Here is a 22,249-nt window from a genome sequence, read left to right on the forward strand (position 1 = left end):
TAAGAAGTGAGCTCAAGCAACCACAGAGCTGTTATCCAAGGCTGGATGCTGTCAGGCGTAAGGAGCCGTGACCGGTGCGACCTGGAAACGGCTGAAATTCTGCGTTGCAGCTGGGTGAGGTGAGTAGAGAACCAGAACATGACTTCTAGCCTACTCTGGCCCAGGCGGTCACGTGATCATGTGGGGACTTTGCACTGGGATTTACAGGAAGAACAGAGGCCTGACCTGCAGGTTGGGGCCTTGGCAGGAGAGGTGGCCTTCCTACTTCCTTTGCTCTGCCGCTGGTTGTCCAGTGGTACAGGGCTCCTCCCATCCTGCCCAGTCAGTCCACCCAGCACCTAAGGGAAGCATAGCCAGGGGGAAGGAGGAGGGAGAAAGGAGAGCCAGCTGGGGTCCTGCGGGATGATGGTCTGTCGGACTTCCTCAAGGTGAACAGGTAAGCCATTGTTCTTACTGTACTTTGCAGAGTGGTCTGTGTGTGTGTGTGTGTGTGTGTGTGTGTGTGTGCGCACGTGTGTATACATGCTTGCAAATATGTATTGCTGTGTTCTCGGGAGCTTAACAGAGGCAGAGCTGAAACAATTCACTCACTGCTTTTGTTCACGGCCCAGTGTCCTTGTTTGTATCACAGGTGACTCCTGAGGTCATATTTTGGGAAGGAAATTCCATTTAATTTTTCCTTGAACATAAACTGCCAGCGTGAGGAGGTGCCTTCTAAGGAGGCCTTTTCAGACGGCAGCCGAGGCTCCAGCAATAACAGAGGAGCTTGGCAGACTTTCTTCCAAAACTTCCTTCTAATCCGCAGCTTGCTATTTCTCTCCTATCAAATGCCACATTGTTCCGAAAGAACAGCTTGGAGGGTTTGGCTCGGGAGGATGGGAGTGCAACCTCCCCCGTCTCCCTCCTTTCTTGGATGTTTTCTCCTTGGTTGAAGAGAGGCAGGCTCCTGACAGCTGAAGAACCGCCAAGTTGGGATGAGAAGAGACTCCTAGTCAGAGCCAGGCAGCCATTGCCTTCAGAAAGAGCTGATTCTGAAGGAGGGGGCAGGTCCCACACTTCCACCTTTCTCTCCCTCCAGAGAGTTCCAGCTGCTGTTGTCGGAAGCTTGCAACACATAGTCACTCAAAGCGTGGTATGTAAACATCTACTGAGGTCTTATCTATCACAGAGAAAAGTAATTAATGCCAGAAAAAAAATCGGGTAATAGGGAAATGAACCGTGAAAGTGAGATCATTTGTAGGAATCTGACAAAGCCGTGTGGATACTGCATTTGATGTTACGGCCAAGTTTTATGATTTAAGGGCAGTGTATATGATCACATTAAAGCTCAGGGATTATTTATTTAGCTGTATTTTTGTTTGTTGTTGTTTTGTGTTTTTGAGATAGGGTCTTAGTACATAGCCCAGAAAAGCTTGAAACTTGAGGCAATCCCCTGCCTCAGGAGCTTGGGTGCTGGGATTATAGGTTTACAACACATTAGCGTTGATTTGGAGGTGCAAAAGCAGAGTCTCCTGTACCATTGCTGAAGCTGATGGTGCATCGTGCGACTCTACCTGCAGCTCGGATCCAGCCAGTACCTTGGGAGTCCCCGAGAGCATAAAAACAACAGGCTCCAGCTCCAGGCTGTGCCTTTGCCTTGGAGAAGCCTTTGTCCCGTGGAGGTGGTGCCAGGCTCTTGGACTTCCTGCTCAGCTTTGGCAGGTGTCTTTGTGCAGGAACAGGTGAACTTAGAGCCTATACCCACCCTGCTTCTGTCTGGAGTGCCCTGGCAGCTGCACACTCAACAGCCCTATCTGAGCCATGTTCAGGTTGACCCCACAGTGACCCATGAAGGTCCTTCAGTGCTGCTGGCAGCTCTGTCTCCCTTTCTACAAGTACACCAGGCGCTCTTCCAAGGAGCATGTGGAATGGGAGTGTGGCTGATCTGAGAGCCCCGGGGGCAGAAAGCACACTGATCCAGTTAGCATGTGCGGAGACACTTCCGGGTTCCTTCAGGAGAGAGTAAGCACCTGTTGTTCCCTCAGTGGCTTCTGCTCCCTCAGTGGCCATGACATGCTCCCTGAAGGCAATCTGGCTTTAGGGTGGTGGTCAGAACCCAGGTGAAACCACTGCTAAGGTAGGTGTACTCATTCCCATGCCGAGATCCTTTCAGCCAAGGGGAAACAGGGAGTGAGGCTCCATGATGGCGGCCCGTGGTGGTCTATGTTGTTGGTTTTTGGAGGTGGAGACTTGGTGGAAAAGGTAGGGTGGCAGGAATGACATCAGGCAGGAGGCCGTTGCTGGCGAGAGTTGTATGGACTCTGGAGGCAGTGAGCAGGACCAGAGCTTTAGCAAGGAAAAGACTTGACCTGTTTGATGTGGAGTTGAAGAAGGGCTCCTGGCAGGGTCTGAACTCCAAGGCAGTGTGTCCCTCCCGGTCCCCATTTGAGATTCTGGACTCTGGCTTTTCCTTAGGCTCAGAGGGTGGAGTTTCTGGGTGGAGGCTGCACATATGGTTCCTGGAGGCTGACTGCTCTCTCTCTTTCTTTCTGTCTGTCTCTCTCTCTCTCTGCATCTCTTTCTGTTTCTCTGTCTCTCTCTTCTCAGTTCAGTCATATTTCAAAACATAGGTGCTCAGTTAAGTATCCATCCTGTCTTTCCACCCTTTAGTCAACTGACTAATCCATCCACCCGCTCCAACAGTCATCCACCCGCTCATCCACCTACTTTCCCACCTATCCGTTTACCTGCCCATCCATCCATCCATCCATCCATCCATCCATCCATCCACCTGCTCTCTCACCTATGCAGCTACCTATGCAGCTGTGCAGGCAGCCATCTGTCCACCTATCACCCATCCATCTCCCCACCCATAGATCTCTTCATTCACTCTTGCACCCATCACTCACCCACATACCCACCCACTGCGTGTAGACAGGCATCCGTTGCTTAGGTGTGTGACAAGCACCGGCTACACGCTAGGCATTGTCTGACTCGAAGAAATACAGGCAGCTCTAGCAGTGGCTCTTGGACTTGGCTTCAGTTTTACGGTGATTAATTTTTATGATGTTGGGTTGTCTTATTTAGGGTTTTATTGCTGTGAAGAGACACCATGACCATGGCAACTTTTATAAAGGAAAACATTTAACTGGGCCTGGCTGACAGTTCAGAATTTTAGTCCATCATCATGGCAGGAAGCATGGTGCCATTGCAGGCAGATACGGTGCTGCAGAAGGAGCTAAGAGTTCTGCATCTGGATCAGCAGGCAGCAGGGAGAGAGAAAGAGTGAACCAGTAGGGCTGGCTTGAGCTTCTGAGACCTCAAATTCCACCCCCACAGTGACACACTTCCTCCAACAAAGCCACCCCTACTTCAATAATAGTACCACTCCTTATGGGCCTATGGGGGCTGTTTTTTATTCAAACCACCACATGGGTGAACAGGGGTTTAAAAAGCTTTAGACAGACAACTTAGTTGTTTCTGATCCTGCGCTGAAAACAATGCATGGGGAACTCTAGAATTCCCCCCGGGATGGGTCCCAAGTCTGCTGTGTTGCTGGGCACAGCCTTGCTGCTGGCCTGAGCTCCTCCCCAGTGGCAGAGGAGTTATGGAGCCTTCTCCCTGACTCCAGCGGTTTATCTCGACAACCGCTGCATGAGACCTGGTGTCTACGCTGTGTTCTTTTCTTCTGTCGCCAGAGTCTCAAACGGTCTGTGTTGTGGTTCTTGTCTATCTTTCCTTTACGCCAACCTGGCCCCTTTCCCACCCAGCCTTTGTCCACTGTGGTGGGAGAAAGGCTCCGTTGGAGAGACTAGCCACCCATAATGGCCGTGGACATTAATTAGGGGACATTCCTAGAAGCGGCCCAGATGACAAACCCTGGGGATTACACCACAATTTCACAGTTTTCAGTCCTTTCATGACCCCGCAGAACCAGGCAAGGGCTCCAACGACTGTGAACACTAAAGAGAGACAGCCAGATGTTATCTGCCTTCTGTGGGAGGTCTACACCACACTAAAAACACTTCTGACCCTGTGCTGTTTATATGAGATGAGATTTCTGTCCTGAACCACAGCACCACGCAGAGCTCACAGAATTATATACAACCATGACATCAGAGAGAGGTCCCCAGCAATAGGCTGGGGCACAAGAAACCCAATGTCTTCATACATGGGCTGTAAAGAGAGATGCCAGGTGTGGTGGCACATGCCTTTATTCCCAGCTCTCAGGAGGCAGAGACAGTCAGAAGCAAGTGGATCTCTGTGAGTTCGAGGTTAGCCTGGTCTACAGGTTCCCGGACAGCCAAGGTGGTCACACAGAGGAACTGTGTCTTGAAAAGGAAGAAAAAGGAAAGGAAAGGAAAGGAAAGGAAAGGAAAGGAAAGGAAAGGAAAGGAAAGGAAAGGAAAGAGAGCACAGAGGCCTGTGGAGGTTTCCTTCGGGAGCTTGGGGGTTTCTGTGAGAGTCAGCACTGGGCAACACAGCTCCTGCAGTCTGGTGTTCTGATGTATGCCTGGAAGCTGTTGTCATTACCACCATGCAGGGCTTCTATGTTTTTGCTATGGAGCTGGCCTCTGAGGCCTCGGAGACGAGGTCCTTGAGACATAGATATCTCCCCACCGACCCTGATCCCTTCCCTCTCTTTCTCCCTCCCTCCGTTCCCTCCTCCATCCTGTTTGATGGAGTCTTTACTGTGTAGACCAGACATGTCTCAAATTTGACAGTCTCCAGCCTCAGCTTTTCGCACGCTGGGATTGTAGGTGCGTTTTACCATTCCTGGTCTGAGGAAGATTACCCCCTTGCATCACAGAGCGAAGTTTTCATTGGAAAACAGAGGATTCGAGGAAAAGGGGCTGTCAAGTCTTGGGAAGCATACAGGAAGAAAGCTGCACTTGCTTGGGTCTGGGAGGTCGGGGCTGTTGATAATGAGGGTAACTTTTATTTTTAAATCCCTCTCTTTAATCCATCTTTAATCCAGGGACAATCAAAAGTGCCCAGGTGCTTTTGACCACTCTCGGGTGCTTGGAATCAGTTTGTAAGCAGTGAGAAACAGGATGTGGTCGAATTAGGATAAAGAGCCTGTGTGGTGCTGGTGGAGACCACCGTGGTGAGGGTCCACGGCCCCTTGTCATGCAGTGGACAGTTTCCTAGAGGGCGCTCTGCTCGAGGTGTCTGCATTCTGTCTAGGAAGCAGCCCCCCACTCCGTGTGTGTGTGTGTGTGTGTGTGTGTGTGTGTGTGTGTGTGTTGGACTCTGCTGAGGTTTTCCACCCATCTCTGTCTTCTGTGGTTGTTTGCAGGTCATGGCGCAGGCTGGTGGGCTGCCGCAGGCCGGCACTACTTCTGGCCAGCCCTACGTGAGCAAGTTGGTTCTGCTTGGAAGCAGCTCTGTGGGCAAGACCAGCCTGGTCCTTCGGTACATAAAGCAGGACTTCAACAGTGTCTTGCCGACTGTGGGGTGTAAGTGCGGAGAGCCCTGGTAGGGGCAGATGGAAATGTGGTCTGCCTCAGGATGGCCCCTGTCCTGAAACCCAAGGCTGGGTATGCCAGGACTGCAGGGAGGAGCTGGCCGTCCATCAAGGGCAGGGAGGTACACTATTCTGGAAGTGTGTATGTGTGTGTGTGTGTGTGTGTGCAGCCTCCACTGGGGGTCTAGTTTCAGCCCAGCTGGCATTTGTGTGTGTAGATCCAGGGGCAGAGGCCCTGATCTCAGAAGGCTTGAGTATGGGGCACTAGCCATGAGGGCAGCCTGAGGAAGGTCATGAAGCTCCCTAATTAATTTACTCTATGGAGAGCTGCTCTATGCCCGACATCATGAACCTAGGCTTCCCGCAGCTTTTCCTGATTCCCACTGCATCCTTAGGATTGCAGCTCCACCATCACACCGTCTGTGTCATTCATCAGCATCAAAGACTTGGATTTGGTCCACTGGGTTTGGGCTGGGGCTGGGGATGCTGTAAGGAAAGAGAAGGAAAACCTCTCTGGGTGCTTGCTGTGTGTATGTATGTATGTATGTATGTATGTATGTATGTATGTATGTATGTGAGACAATGTCTCACTATGTAGCTAAGGCTGTCCTGTAACTCTCCGTCCTCAGGCTTCTTCTTCCCATGTGCCACGATGATAAGTGTGTGGCATGTTTTAATTTGGAGCAAGGGAAGATTAGAGAGCAACCCTCACCTCATTCCTGCAGATTTTGTTTTTCAATACCCAATAGGGTTTTCTTAGCTTCCTAAGTGGATGGTCCTGCCTCCAGAAGCTCAATCAGAAAGAATGAGCTATGGTGTATGTGATCAGGGGTTGGGGTGGGTAGGGTTGGGGTGGGCGGAGCCTTGTGCCGAGGCTCTTTACTGGAGATGAATTGAAGGACTGCCTTGTACAGATGACATCTACTGTGAGCTAGCTTTCCAGACCTGAAAATTAGCTTCTAAAAGACACCTTGACAGTCCTTAGAAAGCCAGGGCAAAGCTAACTGATGCCCTAGCTGCCTTTGCTTTGAGCTCCTGACATTAGCTGATGTTAAGATTGCCTGGCTTTTGAGGTCGCATGCTGGGCACTATGCTGAGTGTTGCACTAGCTTTGCTCCACTTCTGACGCGTGTGGGCTGTGAGCAACAGTGGTCAGGAGCCGCAAGTCTGCTTATGCCCGCCCCTGACGGCTTCTTCTCTAATTACTTTCCCTTCCGTTGAGTCACTCTGCTTAAAATAAATAAATAAGTAAGTAAGATACATATAGGGCTGGAGAGATGGCTCAGCGGTTAAGAGCACTGGCTGCTTGCTCTTCCAGGGGTCCTGACTCAATTCCCAGCACCTACATGGCCGCTCACAATCTGATGCCCTTTCCTGGTCTGCAGGCACACATTCACCTGTATACATTCAAAAGAGGACATATAGTGTTTGAAATTTAATCTTGGAGTATTTCATCCCCCAGCCCAAATCCACCCACCCATTCACCTTTTCAACTTCCCCAGAAGCCCCACACCACATCCTAACTTCATGACTTCTCCCCCCTTTTTTTGGGTAGCCCCCTGAGTTTAGTTAGAGTTGTCTTCAAGCACACGGGTGTAGGGCCATCTACTGGTTAATGGGCCACATCAGGGGCCACATCCCGGAAGAAAACGTTTCTCCTTTCCCCAGCAATCTTCAATTGCCGAGAGCTCTTCAGCAAGGTGGAAGGCCTCCTGAACACCCCCATTCATGCTGGGATGTTGACTATCTTCATCTCACAGAGGCAATCAGAGCTGCTGTGACTTCATGGTGCAATGGCCCTGCCGTGACCAAGAGACACTGTTTCAAGGGCATTCTTCCCTAAGCTCTGGCTCTTACAATCTTTCCACCCGCTCATCTCTGGTGTTCCCTGAGTCTTGGAGAAGAGGTGTGATGCCAATGTCTCCTTTAGGGCAGAGTCCTCCAGTCCTTTGCTTCAGTTTGACCAGTAGCAAAGCTCTGTATTTACTGGTGTTCACTGGTGAGGGCTGAGAGCTGCACTAACCTAGGGGCACAGAGATAACTTCTTCTAAGGCAGCTTGGTACTATGTCCGTTCAGTAAAATAATAGCAGTGGGCTCTTTCTTAGAGTCACTGAGCCTCCAGGCATCTCACCCTGCTAAGTGACAAGAAGTTTTGACTTCGGTGGACTTGAGACTTCGGTCTCTCCTTTCATGCTCCATCTTTTTTTTTTTTAAACTTCTTCATTGATTTTTATTAAGCTCTACATTTTTCTCTGCTCCCCTCCCTGCCTCTCCGCTCTCCTTCAACCCTCTCCCAAGATCTCAGGAGATCTTGTCTTTTTCTACTTCCTATGTAGATTAGATACATGTATGTCTCTCCTAGGGTCCTCATTGTTGTCTAGGTTCTCTGGGATTGTGGTTTGTAGGCTTTTTTTTTTTTTGCTTTATGTTTAAAAACCACTTATGAGTGAGTACATGTGATAATTGTCTTTCTGGGTCTGGGTTACCTCACTTAAAATGATGTTTTCTAGCTCCATCCATTTGCCTGCAAATTTTAAGATGTCATCTTTTTTTCTGCTATGTAAATTGTGTAAATGTACCACATTTTTCTTATCAATTCTTTGGTCGAGGAGCATTTAGGTTGTTTCCTGGTTCTGGCTATAACAAACAATGCTGCTATTAACATAATTGAGCAATGTCCTTGTGGCACAGTTGAGCATCCTTTGGATATATACCCAAAAGTGGTATTGCTGGGTCTTGAGAAAGGTTGTTTCCCAGGTTTCTGAGAAATCGCCACACTGATATCCAAAGAGACTGTACCAGCTTACACTCCCACCAGCAATGCAGAAGTGTTACCTTTACCCTACAACCTCTCCAGCATAAGTTGTCATCAGTGTTTTTGATCTTGGCCATTCTTACTGGTGTAAGATATAATCTCAGAGTTGTTTTGATTTGCATTTCTCTGATGACTAAGGATGTTGAGCATTTCCTTAAGTGTCTTTCAGCCATTTTTAGATTCCTCTGTTGAGAGTTCTCTGTTTAGGTCTGTACTCCATTTTTTTTATTAGATTATTTGTTCTTTTGATGAGCAATTTTTTGAATTATTTATATATTTTGGAGATCAGACCTCTGTCTGATGTGGGGTTGGTGAAGATGTTTACCCATTCTATAGGCTATCTTTTTGTCTTGTTGACCATGTCCTTTGCTTTACAGAAGCTTTTCAGTTTCAGGAGGTCCCATTTATTAATTGTTTCTCTCAGTGTCTGTGCTACTGGGGTTATATTTAGGAAGTGGTCTCCTGTGCCAATGCATTAAGTATACTTCCCACTTTCTCTTCTATGAGGTTCAGTGTGGCTGGCTTTATGTTGAGGTCTTTGATCCATTTGGACTTGAGTTTTGTGCATGGTGATAGATATGGGTCTGTTTTCATTCTTCTACATGTTGATATCCAGATATGACAGCAATATTTGTTAAATACCCTTTCTTTTTTCCATTTTATATTTTTTGCTTTTTTGTCAAAAATCAGGGGTTTGAAAGTATCTGGATTAATATTCAGGTCTTCAATTCGGTTCCATTGGTTCTCCTGTCTGTTTTTATGCCAATACCAGGCTGTTTTTAGTACTATAGCTCTGTAGTAGAGTTTGAAGTCAGGGATTGTGATGCCCCCAGAAGTTCCTTTATTGTACAGGATTGTTTTGGCTATCCTGTTTTGTTTTTTTTGTTTTGTTTTGGTTTTGCTTTTCCATACAAAATTAAGCACTGTTCTTTCGAGGTCTATGAAGAATTTTACTGGTATTTTGATGGGCATTGCATTGGATCTATAGATTGCTTTTGGTAAGATTGCCATTTTTACTATGTTAATTCTACTTACTCAAGAGCATGGGAGATCTTTCCACTTTCTGGTGTCTTCTTCAATTTTTTTCTTCAAACATTTAAAGTTCTTGTCATACAAGTCTTCCACTTGTTTGATTAGAGTTACTCAGGGATATTTTATGCTATTTATGGCTATTGTGAAGGGTGATGTTTCTCTAATGTCTTTCTCAGCCCATTTATCATCTGTGTACAGGAGGGCTACCGATTTATTTGAGTTGATCTTGTATCCTGGTACATTACTGAAAGTGTTTATGTGTTGTAGAAGTTCCTTGGTAGAATTTTTGGGGTAACTTATGTAAACCATTATATCATCAGCAAATAGTGAGAGTTTGACTTCTTTTCTGATTTGTATCCCTTGATCTCCTCTTGTTGTCTTTTTGCTCTAGTTAGGACCTCAAGAACTATATTGAATAGATATGGAGAGAGTAGACAACCTTGTCTTGTTCCTGATTTCAGTGGGATCGCTCTGAGTTTCTCTCCATTTAGCTTGATGTTGGCTGTTGACTTGCTGTATGTTGCCTTTATTATGTTTAGGTATGTTCCTTGTATCCCTGCTCTCTCCAAGACCTTTATCATGAAGGTATGTTATATTTTGTTGAAAATTTTTTCAGCATCTAATTAGATGATCATGTGGTTTTTATTTTTCAGCTTGTTTATATGGTGGATTACATTGACAGATTTTTGTATGTTGAATCATCCCTACATCTCTGGAGTGAAGCCAGCTTGATTATGGTGGATGATAGTTCTGATGTGTTATTGGATTTGAATTGCCAGTATTTTATTGACTATTTTTGCAGCAATGTTCATGAGTGAGATTGGTCTGTAATTCTCTTTCTTAGTAATGTCTTTCTGTGGTTTGGGTATCAGGGTAATTGTAGCCTCATAAAAAGAGGCAATGTTCCTTCTGTTTCTATTGTGTGGAATAATAGAAGGAGTATTGGTATTAGTTCTTCTTTGAAAATCCTGTAGAATTCTGAGCTGAAACCATCTGGTCCAGGGCCTTTTGGTTGGGAGACTTTTGATGACTGTTTCTATTTCTTCAGCAGTTATACATCTGTTTAACTTGCTTATCTGGTCTCGATTTCATTTTGTTAAGTGATATTTATCCAGAACGTTGTCCATTTCCTTTAAGTTTTCCAACTTTGTGGAGTACAGGTTTTTGAAATATGACCTGATGATTCTCTGGATTTCCTCTGTGTCTGTTGTTATGCCCACCTTTTCATTTCTGATTTTGTTAATTTGGATATTCTCTCTCTGCCTTTTGGTTAGTTTGGATAAAGGTTTGTCTATTTTGTTGATTTTCTTGAAGAACCAACTCTTTGTCTCATTGATTCTTTGTATTGTTTTCTTTTTCTATTTTGTTGATTTCAGCTCTCAATTTGATTATTTCCTGGCTTTTAGTTCTCTTGGGTGAGTTTGCTTTTTTTTGTTCTAAAGTTTGCAAATGTTCTGTTAATTCACTAGTGTAGAATTTTTCCAGCTTCTTATGTAGGTATTTAGTGCTATGAACTTTCCTCTTTTTTTTTTTTTTTTTTTTTTTTTTTTGGTTTTTCGATTGTGTCTCATAAATTTGGGTATGTTGTGTGGTCATTTTCATTGAATTTAATAAGTCTTTAATTTCTCCCTTTATTTCTTCCTTGACCCATTGATGGTTTAGTTGAGCATTGTTTAATTTCCATGTGTTTGTGGTCTCTCTCTAATTAGTATTGTGGTTGAATTCTAGTTTTAAGCCATTGTGATATAATAAACACATGGGGTTATTTCATGTTTTTTGTATCATTGAGGTTTGTTTTGTTACTGAGTATGTGGTCAATTTTTGAGAAGGTTCCACGAGGTGCTTAGAAGAAGGTATATTCTTTTATGTTTGGATGGAATAGTCTACAGATATCTGGTAAGTCCATTTGAGTCATAACATCTGTTATTTTCCTTATTTCTCTGTTAATTTTTTGTCTGGCTGACCTGTCCAGTGGTGAGAGTGGGGTGTTGAAGTCTCCCATTATTAGTGTGTAGGGTTTAATGTATGGTTTAAGCTTTAGAAGTGTTTCTTTTACATATGTATTTGGGCCATAGATGTTCAGTATTGAGATTTCCTCTTGATGGATTTTTCCAGTGACTAATATGAAATGTCCTTCTTTGTCTCTTTTGATTGAGTTTAGTTTGAAGTCTATTTTGTTAGATATTAGGATAGGCTACACCAGCTTTTTTCTTAGGTCCATTTGATTGGAAATTTGTTTCCCAATCCTTTACTCTGAGACTTATGTCTATCTTTGAGGTTGAGGTGTGTTTCTTTTATGTAGCAGAAGGACGGATTCTGTTTTCGTATCCAATCTGTTAGCGTGTGTCTTTTTATAGGTGAGTTCAGTCCATTTATATTATTAAGTGATATTAATGAGGAGTGATTGTTATCTCCTATTAATTTAGTTTTCGTTCTTGGTGATGTTAATTTGTGTGTTTTCCCCTTCTTTGGGATTTGCTGCTGTGAGATCATCAATTGTCTATGTTTTTGTTGATGTAGCCAATTTCCTTGGATTGGTGTTTTTCTTCTAGTACTTTGTGTAGGGCTGGGTTTGTGGCTAGGTATTGGTTAAATCTGGTTTTGTCATGGAATATCTTGTTTTGTCCTTCAATGGTGATTGAAAGTTTTGCTGGGTATAGTAGTCTGGGCTGGTCTCTTAATGTCTGCATGATACTTGACCATGACCATTGTCTCCAATGAGAAGTCAGGTGTAATTCTGATAGGTCTGCCTTTATATGTTACTTGGTCTTTTTCCTTTGCAGGTCTTAATATTCTTTCTTTATTCTGTATGTTTAGTGTTTTGATTATTATGTGGTTAGGGAACTTTTTTTTTTTATCCAGTCTATTTGATGTTCTTTATTCTTCTTGTATCTTCATAGGCATATCTTTTTTTTTAGGTTGGGAAAGTTTTCTTCTGTGATTTTGTTAAAAATATTTTCTTTGCTTTTGAGTTGAACTTTTCCTTCTTCTATATTATTATTCTTAGGTTTGACCATTACATAGTGTTCCATATTTCCTGGATATTTTGGGTTAAGGTTTTATTAGATTTAATGTTTTCTTTGACTGATGAGTCTATTTCCTCTTTTGTATCTTCAGTGCTTGAGACTCTCTCTTCCATCTATTGTATTCTGCTGTTCATGCTTGCATTTGTGGTTCCTGATTGTTTTCTCATGATTTCTGTTTCTATAATCCCTCAGCTTGTGTTTTATTTATTGTCTCTATTTCAGTTTTCAAATCTTGAATAGTTTCTTTCATATTTTGATTGCTTTTTCTTGGTTTTCTTTAAGGGATTTGCCGATGTCTTTCAATTTTTTGTTTGTATTTTCCTCCATTTCTTTGAGAGAATTTTTCATTTCCTCTTTAAGAGTCTCAAACATTCTCCTGAAGTTATGTTTTAGGTCATTTTCTTCTTCATCATCTATATTTGGTTGTTCAAGTCTTGTTGTTGTAGGGTCTCTAGATTTTACTGGTGTGTTGATCTTTGTGGTGTTGAATGTGTTCTTACCTTGTCTATTCATCTTTTCCTCTAATTGGTGTGGTTGGGGCTGTGACTCTGGTGATTAATCTTCTAGGTGCCAGTGGATCCAAGGCTCAGATGGTTTCCTCATTGTACAGTCAGTACCACGGTTCTAGTTACCCCCTTGGTCACTCTGTGTTCCTGGAGGTTTCTCGGCGCTCCTGGGGTTTGCTCTGATCCCATGGAATTTGCTGTCTTAGTCCTGCTCTGGTCTAAGCTGCTGGCTCAGGCCTGTTTCTGTAAATGTCCCTGGTCTGGATCTGCTCCGGCCGAGGTCCCTGGCTTGGGGTGGGTCCTGAAAAGGTCTCTGGCTCTGATCTTCTCCCTCAGAGGTTCCAGACTCACACCCCAACCCGCAGAGGTTTCTGGTTCCTGCCTACTCCCTCGGAAGTCCCAGATGGACGCCCGGACCCGCAGAGGTCCTGGCTCAGGCCTACTCCCTCAGAGGTCCCAGACTCATGCCCAGATCTGCAGAGGTCCCGGCTCTGTCCTAGTTCCTAGGAGGTCCCAGACTCACACCCAGACCCGCAGGGGTCCTGGCTCAGGCCTACTCCGTCAAAGATCCCAGGTTCACGCCCGGACCTGCAGCAGTCTTTGGCTCTGGTCCACTTGCTCAGCAGTTGTTCCCCTGTACCTGTTCCTGTGAAATTCATTGTCTCATGTCTGCTCCAGCCCAGGTCGCTGGCTCATTCCTGCCTTCGCAAATGTCCCTGGTCTGGATCCACTCCCGCTCCTATAGAGCTTGCCATTTCAGGCTTGCTCCATCCAAGGTTGCTAGCTCCTTATGCTCCATCTTATTAATACATCCATCCATCTCTCCCCTAAAATGCCCGGACTCAGGGATTGCCAATCTGTGCAGCCAGGTCTGGTGGGTGGCACCTCCTTTCTCTCCAGAAAGGCTTAGCTCTGTGTTGTGTAAACATCTCAACCCTGGCCATGGGGTTATAGTGTGGGTGGAGAGCCGTATTGCCCTTGCACATCTGCTGGGATTTGACACTGAGGACTCCCAGCTATCATGTTTAAACTGGAAAAGGAAAATGGGGCAGACAAAGATTGTCAACGGAGAAGGCAGATATGAGTTTGACACCCAAGTGTCACTTGGCTCTCCCTGACTCCCTCCTCCCCCCTTTCTGTGTTTGTATGTGTAGGATGTGTGCACACATGTGCATAGTGCATGTCCACATAGAGGCCATAGGAAGATGTCTAGTGTCCTGCTCTGTCACTGTACCTTATTGTCTTGAGAAAGGACCTCACTGAACCTAGATCTAGGCTGGCTGTAAATGATTCTCCTAGCGCCCCCCCCCCCCACTGCCTCACAATGCTGGTATTCCAAGTCTGCATGAGGCTGCGCCTTGATTTTTATGTGGGTGCTGAGAATTGAACTTGGGTCCTTATACTTACGCAGAAACTGCTCTTACCCACTGAGCTATCTTTCAAGCCTCTGAGACAATGACTATCCGAACATCCCCCTTTTGGCTCCAAAGCCAGAAACATGATCTGAAGTGAGAACGAACAGATCAGAGCGTGGACTAAACATCAGTGTTGCCGTGACAACAGTCGGGGGGGGGGCGGGGCATGTACAAAGAAGACAGGAAGAGGAAGTAGAAGTTGCTCTGACAGACCTGACACTGCATGTGTTTTCTCGGGGGGAGGGAAACCTAGGTCATGTTAAACAGGAGGAAAATGAGATATTGGGAGTTTAAGCAAGTTATTGAGGCCCTTGAAGGTGAGAGGCATCTGTGTCCAAGGCTCCCCCAGCCCTTCACCTGTACAGGAGAGCTGGCTACATTGGATGGTCGGTGGTCAGCGGTAGCCACATGAGCTGGGAGTCCCTTGTCCTATTATCTACTGTGGAGGTTGCTGCTCTGTGAGAAGAGCAGGTTAGCCCGACCTCAAGCTCATGGAGCCTCAGGTTTACACAGCCTACGTCATTACCTGCTGAGATGTGGCTCTGATTCCCAGAGAGAATCATATCTTTCCAGAAAGTTCTGTCCACTCCTACTCTTCTCTTTCCAAAGTGGATGGAAAGGGCCCCCAGAGATTACCAAGCCCTAACTCATGAGCCTGTAAATGGTGGTGCCTTCTATGGAGATGAGAAGACCCTGGACCTGAACCCCCAGATTCCCTGACTGTCATCCTCAAGAGAAGAGGCGGGGGTACAGGATTACTGAGTAGGGGTGGCCGCTAGAGTTTCATTTTTGTTGGGATGAAACACGGTGACCAAAAGTAACTTGGAGGGGCCAGGGGTTCATTTGGATTTCCTTTCTAGATCACAATCCATTACTGAAGGAACTCAGGCAGGAACTGGAGGCAGGAACCACGGAGGCTGCTGCTTGCTGGCTTGCTCTCTGGCTCTCTTAGGCGCATGCTCAGCTTTCTTGTTCTTTTTTTAAATTTATTTTTAATTCATGTGTATGGCATTTTGACTGCCTGTATGTCTGTGTGTCACATACATGCAGTGCTCACAGAGGTCAGAAGAGGGTGTTGAAGACCCTGGAACTGGAGTTAAGATGGTTGTTAGCTTCCATGAGGATCCTGGGGATCAAGCTCTGGGCCTCTGGAAGGGCAGCCAGTGCTCTTATCCACTTAGCCATCTCTCCAGCCCCTTGGCCTGTTTTCTTAGACAGCCCAGACTCTTCTGCTTAGGGATGGTAGCCCTCACAGTGGGCTGGGCCCTCTTATATCCGCCACCAAACAAGACAATCCCTTAGAGACGTGGCCGCAGGCCAGTCTCATCTGGGCGGTCCTTATACCAGTCCCCAGGATACTGAGTCACTGTCCTTGGGCTGGAAGTTACATTTCACCCATGCAGGTCTCTCCCACAGGGTCTGTGTGGGGAAGCGGCTCTGGGCGACACCCTTGGTTTCTGCTGACACTTCACATCCTGAAGGCTCCCCAATTCCCCTCGCCTCTTTCCTTCTTCCTTCCCTAGTAGCCCACACACCGGACAGAGACATTTTTGGTATACCATTAAATAACTATTTAAAGATCACAACCGGGCAGGGGAGAGGGATCATCACCTACACATAGACACATAATTAAGAATACAAATTTAATATTGGAAAGCAAAGCTCAAGAAAAAAGTATCTCCGAGGAAAAGGTGGATGACATGTTATGTGAAGGGGCTGGAGTCAGTCTCTGTGGTTGGTTAGCAGGTGCCTGAGTGAGGAAGGTAGGCCCCGGGAGCCTCACAGAGCACACAAGAGAAAGATGGGGGAGCACAGTGAGCTCCTTAGGGCGGACAGCTGCAGACTAGAGTAGCTCATGAGAGAGTGCTAGGCGTGGAAGTGAGGTCAGTGACAGAAGAGCCAGTGGGTGTGGGGGAGAGACTGAAGAGGCTTTCTTCTGGTGACTGAGCGTGGCTTCAGAATGTGACAGGCAGCTGAATGGCCAGTGTGCCTGAGGGACCAAGGCATGAGAATCCTTAGAGTTCAGCACATTGCTGGACACTGTAGAGACATGCCAGGTTATTCACTGTGGGCATGAATTATGTTCCTGTCACGTCATTCTTAGTTCAGGGTCTTTTACTTTATCCCAAGGGTTTAGCTTCAGCCCAGGAGGAAGCCTATAAAGGACACAAAGCAGTCGCCAGCTGTGCTTTGCTTAGTAGGGAAGCTCTGGTGTGACGTCCGTGCTACTACGTGTACTATGGTTCTGTAGCGCCTGTACTACATGTACTATGGTACTATGCCTGTGATGTTTTGCTAGTGAGCCAGCAAAGGCCTGGAGATTGACATATACACATACACACAAAGACAGAGACACGGGCCATCCTTGAAACAAGAATGTCTCCTTTATTGTGTTCCAGGGCAGCTTATATAGGGATCTTTAACTGATAGCCACATCCCAGCCAAACCCACCAGAAACTACTCCCCTGCCATCAGGAACTCCTGAGGATCTCGTGCTCAGAGCAGCTGCAAACACAGGAAAACAAGTTGTTTTGCTCAGAGCAGCTGCAAGCATAACAAGTTGTTTACAAGAAATTCAGGGTCTGGGGTTCCACAGCCACCAACATTCTGGCTTCTGGAACAGGCATTCACTCAGCCTCCATTAGCAAGTGTCTAGCTGCCTCTCCCTGGGATGCTGAGCATAGACCACCACCATGACACACTGGGAGTCACAGGTGACCACCTTATCCCCAGCAAACACTCACTGGCCTCCTGGCTGCAGGTGCGTTCTTCACGAAAGTGGTGGATGTGGGCTCTTCATTTCTGAAGCTTGAGATCTGGGACACGGCTGGCCAGGAGAAGTACCACAGCGTCTGCCACCTCTACTTCAGGGGTGCCAATGCTGCACTCTTGGTGTATGACATCACTCGCAAGGTAGGGTTACCTTCTGCCTCCTTCCCCCAGGCAACTGTACTGTTTTCTGCCTTTTGCAGGGATCAATGGCAAGGAAACAGGACTGGGGCCATGTTTTCTGGGAGCTACTCTATCTACAAAAAGGGACTATTAAGCCTATACTATTCACCTCATTCACGAGGTCCTCTCGGCAACACCTCCCAGGCAAAGTTGGGCTTGGTTTCTCTGCAGTCTCCCGGCACACCCCTTCTTCCCACAGCACCACCATCGCTGGTGCTGGTGTGCCGCTGGATGCCAAGAGGCTGTTACACCGCCATAGGCTATCCATCCTGTATCACCAGCGGGTGCAAAACACAGAGCACGCGTGAAGATGACACTGGCGTCTAGACTCACATGTCTCTGTGTGTGCAACCTGGCCTAGGGCCGGGTGAGCTTGTTGCCCCCGAGACTATAACAGGATCTAGGGAAGTGGGGACTAGTCATAGCGGGTGGGAGGCAGGAAGACATACTGGGAGAGGGTCTCAGATAAAGCCCTGCAGTGGATCCAGAAAGTGTGTGTTAGGCGCAGATCCAGGAGGGTGGAGGGTTGGGTCCCCACATTAGCCTTGATGCCCTAGGTTAGGAGAAAAGTTCCAGAGGACACAGGGCCAAGTCCCCCCACATAGCCTATGAGGGGCTACAGTTAGGAACTGGGTTGGGGTGATGACAGTTCCCTCAAATTCTCGTGCACAAAATGGTGTCTGGAGTGGAGTTCCGGACCCCAAATGCCCTGTGCCCTCCACATCCCTGGCTCTCTGGTGTGATGCCCTTCACACAGCCTTCCCCTACCAGGACCAGCCCATTCTGGCCGCCCTCCCAGGGGGACAGAGCAGTCCCTTGGCATTGCACTGTGGGAAAAGGCCTTGTTGTGGCGTCCTACCGGCGAGGGATACCTGCTTTGTTCATCCGGCTCAGTAAGAACTCCAGTGTGGCTTCTGTTCTGTCTCTTTAGGATTCCTTTCACCAGGCCCAGCAGTGGCTGGAGGACCTGGAGAAGGAGTTCCAGCCAGGAGAAGTGGTGGTAATGCTGGTTGGCAACAAAACAGACCTCGGCGAGGAGCGCCAAGTGTCCTTCCAGGTGCCCTATGGTGGAAGGTAGCGGGAGAGAGGCCTTGTCTCTGTGGACTTGAGGGCTTTGAAAGCATCACACATGCACGCACGCACATGTGCACACACACACACACATCCTCTGTTTCAGGTACTCATGTGCCACCTACATATGTACTTACATGCACACCATACATGATTCCTTTACCCACTTCTATGCTCATACTTCATAAGCACACATGTTCACACACATGCAGAGCCATGCTGCCTGAATATACCTTCATAAGCACAAACACATACGTGCCTCCAAAGTCATACATGCAAATACCTCCGCATGCAAACCCACAAGCACTCATGTGTGTAGAAATTCAAAAGATCCCATCGTAGTCCCCCCTTTAGGTTGGAGATTCATGTGGGAGGTGTGTGTACACATATGCACACGGGGAGTGTGTATGTGGGGTGGTCTGTGTGAAGAGTGTGTGCACACATATGTGACCCAGTACAACCAGTCCTTTTTTGGTTGTCTTGAGGCAGGCTTTTATGTGTTCAAGGCTGGCCTGGAACTCAGACTCATGATCCTTCCACCCCAGTTTCCTGAGCACTGGGATTATTTATATTATATTTGCATAATATATAATATATTTATTATTATAGGATTACCCAGTTTCTTGTTGTGAGTCAGCTAGGTTTCCTTGGAGGGACTCTCATTGAACACATTGACTTTTTCCTTCAGGAAGGGAAGGAATTTGCGGAGAGCAAAAGCCTGCTCTTCATGGAAACCTCGGTCAAGCAGAACTACCAGGTGTCTGAGGTCTTTGACACCATTGGTGAGTGATGTCACTCCACAGGAGGGTGGCTCTCCCCTGTGCCTCATCCTCTGGACCACCTTCTGGTGTTTCTGGGGGCTGGGAGGACCATGAGGAAGAGTGATGGAGTGCTTGGGTTAGGGTTCTGGGGGTGGCGATTTCCCTCCCCAGTAAACCCCTGTTTTCTACAGCCCAGGAGCTATTGCAGAGAGCAGGAGACAGGGGGAGCAGCAGCCCACAGGACGGTGAGGCTGTGGTTCTGAACCAGGGGCCTACAGCCAGGCAGCGCCAGTGTTGCGCGTGAGTGCCACTGCAAGAGAGCGTGCGGAGGACATCACAGTCTGTGCCTCAGAGGATCCTGAGCCCCTCTGTTCTGAGGCAGCGGCAGCTTCAGAACAAGGCTGGCGACTCTGTCTATTCATACTCTCCATAAGACAGGTTATGCCCGAGTCCTGGAGGCTTCCAGAAATTGGCTTCCTTCATAAGAACTGCTTGCCAGAGCTGCTGGGAATGGTCAGTGCTAGGATCCGGTGCAGAATGGCTCTCAGGAGATTGCCAGTCCCACCGATATTCCCTGATCCCACCATATTCCTGGATGCCCTGAGTCGGCGTGCCTGCCCCACCTGGGCCATCCCATTCAGCGGCCTTGCTACCAGAACGGAAGAGTTAAATGAAGCAGAGAAGAAGCGTGAGCTGGAAAGAATCTTTGACCCATGAGATGGGAAGACCGTTGCTTCATCCTGGGGCAGCTGGTCCCTAACTGGACCTTGGTTCTGGGAGTTGCCAAGGGAGAAAGGGACTGATTAAAAAAAAAAAAAAAAGGATCCGTGCTAGGAAAAATGGAGAGATGAGCCCAGGGTGATGGGTCTCAGTGAGGTGACCCTGGAGGGACAGTCAGGAGTGGTGGGGATGGGAGCGTCCCCCTTCCAGCTGTGTATGGACAGAGCTAGGTTTCTACCTAGCAGTACCAGGACTCTCGAGCCTCCGCTTATTGTCTATGCATCCTTTTCTCTAAATATTAAGTGTCTTGACAATCTGACCACTGCCCAAGGTTGCACTAGGACCCACGGCCTGAGAGGTTACACTGTCAGGCTGCACACATTAGTCTGGTTTGTAGGCATTAAACGTGGTGAAAGCTTGTGGGGCAAGTGTATTGAGGGTGGGCATGGGCATCGGTCTGTGTAGACTGTCTCTCCTGGTGGTGACTGTGTTACTGCATTGAGAGTTTTCATCTTTATAGAGAAACCCAGGTCCTTGTCTGGGGAGGAAAGCTCCAGAGGTTCTCTCTCTTGATGCTTGCTATGGCAAGATGGAGGTACTTCAAATGTGGCCATTTAGGGGGCAAAACTGATTTTTGTTTTGTTTTTGAGACAAGGTTTCTCTGTATAACAACCCCAGCTGTCCTGGAACTAGCTCTGTAGACCAGGCTGACCTTGAACTTGAAGAGACCCACCTGCCTCTGCCTCCCAAATGCTGGGATTAATAAAAGGCATTTGCTGCCACCACCGCCCCACACAAGGCTGGTTTTTTCTCTTTGCTTCTGGGAGTGTGATAAGCTGTTGAGTCTCAACAACGAGACACTGTTGTTGGGTGTGGTGATAGAGGCCTCTGATCCCAGCACATTGCAAGACTGATGCAGGAGAATGGCCAGTTTGTTCTGGGCTGCACAGAGAAACAAACGAATAAAAAACGGAATGAAACAAACCCCAGAGAACTCCACGGAATGGAATGTTGTTTCCTCGCTGAGGAAGGTGGCCCCACTGTGTCCGCTGTAAGCACAAACGGACAAAAGGGAAATCCTCTTTCCCACTTTACGCCAACTTCTCAGCCAAAGTGAGCTCAGGCTGGCCAGGAGCTTGGTGGTGCCTAGGCTGTGCCCTCTGCTCTCATTGGCCTGGATGAGACCAACCTCAGCTTCCTTGGCTGGAGACTGGAGGGAGCCTCCTGGGTCCCCCTGCACCCCTGGACGGATCCAGCTTCAGTTCTGGGGCCTGGAAACAACCAGACTCTTTGGTACTGATGTCGTCCGGACCTGACAGAGAAGAAACTGCTATGACCATTGGACAGATGTGGGCCAGACACTGAAAGGCTTGTTCTGACGGTCAGTGAGGAAGTGTCAAGTGCTCCTTGGGAGAGTCTCGCCCAGTCTTCCTCCGCCCGTTTTCTAGTGAGGCTAGCTGATGCTGTGGGACTGCTGTTCTGACAGCTAGGGAAGGTGGAGTGGCCACATGATGGCGCTCTAATAAGTGAAATATGGGAAGTGAATGTTCTAGCATCCCGGCCTATCCCCTTCATCCCCCAGGTCACCATCAGGGTTGGGGGAACCTTTCTGCAAGCAGGCAAGCCCCTCCTAAAGGTGATGAGAGGCTTGGGCCCCAAGACCACTAGGTGGCGCTCTAGTATCACCTAAGGCGATCCTGTTCTGTCCCAAGTGTCTAGAAACTCAGGTGCACCTCCTAAGAGCAAAGTCATTGCTTGAGGACTGAGGAAGTGGGAAAACACCAGGGAGATCTGTAGGGTGCCCGTCTGTCTGATGGCTAATCTCTCCTCTCTCTTGACTCATGAGTATTGCTCCCTTCGACACACTCCACCAGAAAGCCTAAGACTTGGCAGATCTGGTACCATGCAGCTTCCTCGCCTCCTCTTCCACTAGGCAAGTGAAACTCAGTCTGCACCGGAATCACACTGGAGAAATCTCTTACAGTTGGGAGGCAGGACCCCAAGCTCACGGCCAAGGTTAACATGTTGAGGTGGGACCCAGGACCCCATCAGAGGACCCAGGGCCTTTGGACAGTGGGGCACAGTGTCCAGCTAAGCTGAGGCCCTTTTCTGTGACAGGAAGTGCAGGAGCCTAGCCAGGCACACCACGAGGGACACAATCAGCATGGGTCGTTTTAAAGAACAGCTCACTGGGTGTTTCAGAAGGTCAATGTTATGACTAAAGGTAGCAGACAATAAGATCAGGAACCAAGAAAAAAAAGAGGGAGAGAGGGGAGAGGGGTAGGGCGCATACGCACAGTTATTCTCTTTTCCAGGCTTGTATTTCATCTTATTCTTGAGAAAAATGTGCTAAATAATCTGGGGGCATTGTCTTGGTGTCTGCAGCTCCCCACCAAGTATAGGTGAGTCTAGGATGAGGAGGGGGAGTGGGAAAACAGCATACAGGAGAGCTGATGAGTCCTGGTGGCTGGGATAGTCACTACAGTATCTTTTGGAATTTCCTG

General features: G+C 47.5%; 1 protein-coding gene across 1 annotated transcript; it reads left to right on the plus strand.

Moving 5' to 3' along the window:
- The first annotated feature begins 224 nt into the window (after positions 1-224).
- On the plus strand, positions 225-20,729 carry Rab17 (RAB17, member RAS oncogene family). Its single transcript, XM_038340538.1, has 6 exons — positions 225-436; positions 5,279-5,438; positions 17,003-17,154; positions 18,125-18,250; positions 18,953-19,046; positions 19,217-20,729. Exons 2-6 carry the CDS (start codon positions 5,282-5,284, stop codon positions 19,327-19,329), a joined length of 642 nt encoding a protein of 213 aa, XP_038196466.1. The 5' UTR covers positions 225-436; positions 5,279-5,281; the 3' UTR covers positions 19,330-20,729.
- The last annotated feature ends 1,520 nt before the right edge of the window (positions 20,730-22,249 follow it).

This window comes from Arvicola amphibius, chromosome 8 (assembly GCF_903992535.2).
Source record: "Arvicola amphibius chromosome 8, mArvAmp1.2, whole genome shotgun sequence".
Lineage (NCBI taxonomy): Eukaryota > Metazoa > Chordata > Mammalia > Rodentia > Cricetidae > Arvicola > Arvicola amphibius.

What these genes read in the sequence shown, in the direction of transcription:
- Rab17 (XM_038340538.1), top strand. Translation starts at nt 5,282, where the DNA reads ATGGCGCAGGCTGGTGGGCTGCCGCAGGCCGGCACTACTTCTGGCCAG. An exon ending in TGTCTTGCCGACTGTGGGGT is followed by an intron (nt 5,439 to 17,002) that starts GTAAGTGCGGAG and finishes TCCTGGCTGCAG; the next exon opens with GTGCGTTCTTCACGAAAGTG. An exon ending in AGCGCCAAGTGTCCTTCCAG is followed by an intron (nt 18,251 to 18,952) that starts GTGCCCTATGGT and finishes TTTTTCCTTCAG; the next exon opens with GAAGGGAAGGAATTTGCGGA.